This window comes from Cebus imitator, unplaced genomic scaffold (genome assembly GCF_001604975.1).
Source record: "Cebus imitator isolate Cc_AM_T3 unplaced genomic scaffold, Cebus_imitator-1.0 Scaffold128, whole genome shotgun sequence".
In the NCBI taxonomy this organism is placed as follows: Eukaryota; Metazoa; Chordata; class Mammalia; order Primates; family Cebidae; genus Cebus; species Cebus imitator.
In genome coordinates, this window is record NW_016107443.1 from 1,252,790 (window position 1) to 1,255,204 (window position 2,415).

At 37.2% G+C, this 2,415-nt stretch overlaps 1 protein-coding gene across 3 annotated transcripts in view; it reads left to right on the plus strand.

Annotated features, from left to right (window-relative positions):
• CDKL5 (cyclin dependent kinase like 5) overlaps positions 1-2,415 on the plus strand; it is a 213,136-nt gene that overhangs the window by 177,944 nt on the left and 32,777 nt on the right. For all 3 annotated transcript variants that reach the window (XM_037742797.1, XM_017540632.2, XM_037742796.1), the window contains exon 16: positions 721-820. In XM_037742797.1, the coding sequence (XP_037598725.1) occupies positions 721-820 (100 nt within the window). The remainder of the gene's footprint in view (positions 1-720; positions 821-2,415) is intronic.

Consider the following 2,415-nt stretch of genomic DNA (forward strand, 5'->3'; position numbering starts at 1 on the left):
TCTCTATGAATTTTTTCTTTTTACTTATTTATTTTTTAAAGAAACGGGGTCTTGCTGTGTTGCCCAGACTGGTCTAAAACTCCTGACCTCAAGCTATCCCATCTTAGCCTCCCAAAGTTCTAGGATTACTGGCATGAGCCACTACACCTGTCCCTACATTTTTTTTCTTAACTATTTTTATTTAGTTTTAATAAATAGATAAAAGGTTTAATAGGATATTTCCAGTTTCTGGCAATTTTTACTTTTATTCAAGATGTTTTTATAGCAGTATTGATCTTTATGTTCAATATCTTGACAAGTTGCTAATAATAAACTTGTCGAGCTGGTTTTTAAAACGTAAATAGAAAAATGAAGGTAGGTATTGAAAATGTTTCTGCTCTTTCCCTTGGAGAAGCCATCCTTTAAGCTGTGTACTTTTCATAATCTCAAATTCTGAGGTCTTCAACATCATGAAAAGGGTCTTGCAGCAACAGTTAGAGGTCATTTGTAATGATGTTCAAATTGCTGTTTTGAGTGAGCCTGTGCCAGAGGATGATCACTAACTATGGTTGATTAGATTCAGTGGGTCCTGTGCTTTTTTAGAGGCTCTTTACCCAAGTGTTTGATTCTTCCTGGCTATTTGAACCTAGTGTCATGCATTTTCAGTCTTTATTATATTTGTCACACAATGGCAAGAAAATGATTGAAAAATCAATATGATAAAAATCTCTTCTCATTTAGGAAAAGTCCTGAAAATATTAGTCATTCAGAGCAACTCAAGGAAAAAGAGAAGCAAGGATTTTTCAGGTCAATGAAAAAGAAAAAGAAGAAATCTCAAACAGTAAGTAGATAGCCAATTTCTATATATAATGGCATATGTTTCTGTATTATTCAATGAATACTTTACACTTTGCACTTGACAATTAAAGTTGATTGTTTTCTTATTGAGACTTGACATTTATGCACTGTATTATGTCTCTTTCTGAAATTCTATACAACTATCCTCTCAACAGAGCCTTTTCTACATTCAGCGGAATCTCCGGGAATAAAAGAAATTTAATTTGGATGAGAGAAAACGCTTTAAGCTTTTCTCAATATACTTCTTATCCATGTGGGTTTATATTCATGTAAAAACTTTGAAGACACAGGATTTATTTCTCTCTGGGGGCTTAAAGATATGTGAAAACTTAGGAAATGGGTTTTGGTTTACTTTTAAATCTTGAAATTCATAAATAACCATCATTCCTTATTCTCCCCTGGCTCGTTGTAGAATTCCCACGTTGACAGGTGTGTTTCTGAATTGTATAGTCACAAAGATCGTATCTGGGATTTTAGGGCTTGCTTTAGAAGGAAAACATGTTTGCCTTTTGATCACGCTGTGGGACGGAATGCACCTTATCTCCTGGGAGCCCTCTGCCTGAACAAAGGGCTGGCTCTGTAGGACCGTTCACATCACTTCACTGAACCACCCAAGCAAGGATCTTGCTGGTTAGTGACGTGAGAACCTTGGGGAAACCCGGCCTCTAGGACAGCAGCAGAAGCAGTTCTTCCCCTTGATGAGGCTGCATCCCCCTTTGCTTTATGACAACTTCAAGGCTAAACAAGGTGGAGTTAGCCATTTTTTTAAATTTATTTTAGAGACAAGGTCTCACTCTGTTGCCCAGGCTGGAGTGCAATTCGTGATCTTGGCTCCCTGCAACCCCCACCTCCTGGGCTGAAGTGATCTCCCACCTCAGCCTCTCAAATAACTGGGCGCACGCCACCCCACTCAGCTAATATTTTCGTATTTCTTGAAGAGACAGGGTTTCACCACGTTGCCCAGGCTGGTCTCGAATCCCTGAGCTCAAGCAGTCAGCCCACTTAGGCCTCTCAAAGTGCTAGGACTACAGGTGTGAGCCACTGTGTCTGGCCTAGTCAGCCATTTTAAGTGGTTTGGTTCTAGTTTTACTTCATACATAATTTATTCTCTTTTATTTGAAGAGGAAAAAGATGTATTCAAAATGGCCTGTTCAGATGGATTTCATCTGTAAGTTCAGTAGACTAGACAATGTTTCTGAGGCCCTTTCTATTATGAACATTATAGGATTATGACTCAATGGGAAGTAGATTAGATAGATGCTCACAGCAATGTGTATAAATAACCTGAATTAAGCATTTTTATCTCACAGATGTTGTAGAAATGTTAACAAATACCTTCCTAGATTATCTTTCTAGATTATTCTTTCTCTTGCTTGCTCGTTAAATTTATGTATTTCTTTATAAAATAAATGAGTTCGTTATAGAAAATTTGAGAAAAAGAGCGTTTTAAATCTTAATACCCTATCACAACTAGTATTAGGATTTTGGTATATTTCCCCCTAGTTGTTTAGCCTATGCGTGTGTTTGTGGAAAGGAGGTGTGGGGTTTTTTTGTTTTTTTTTTTTTTGGCTTTTGTTT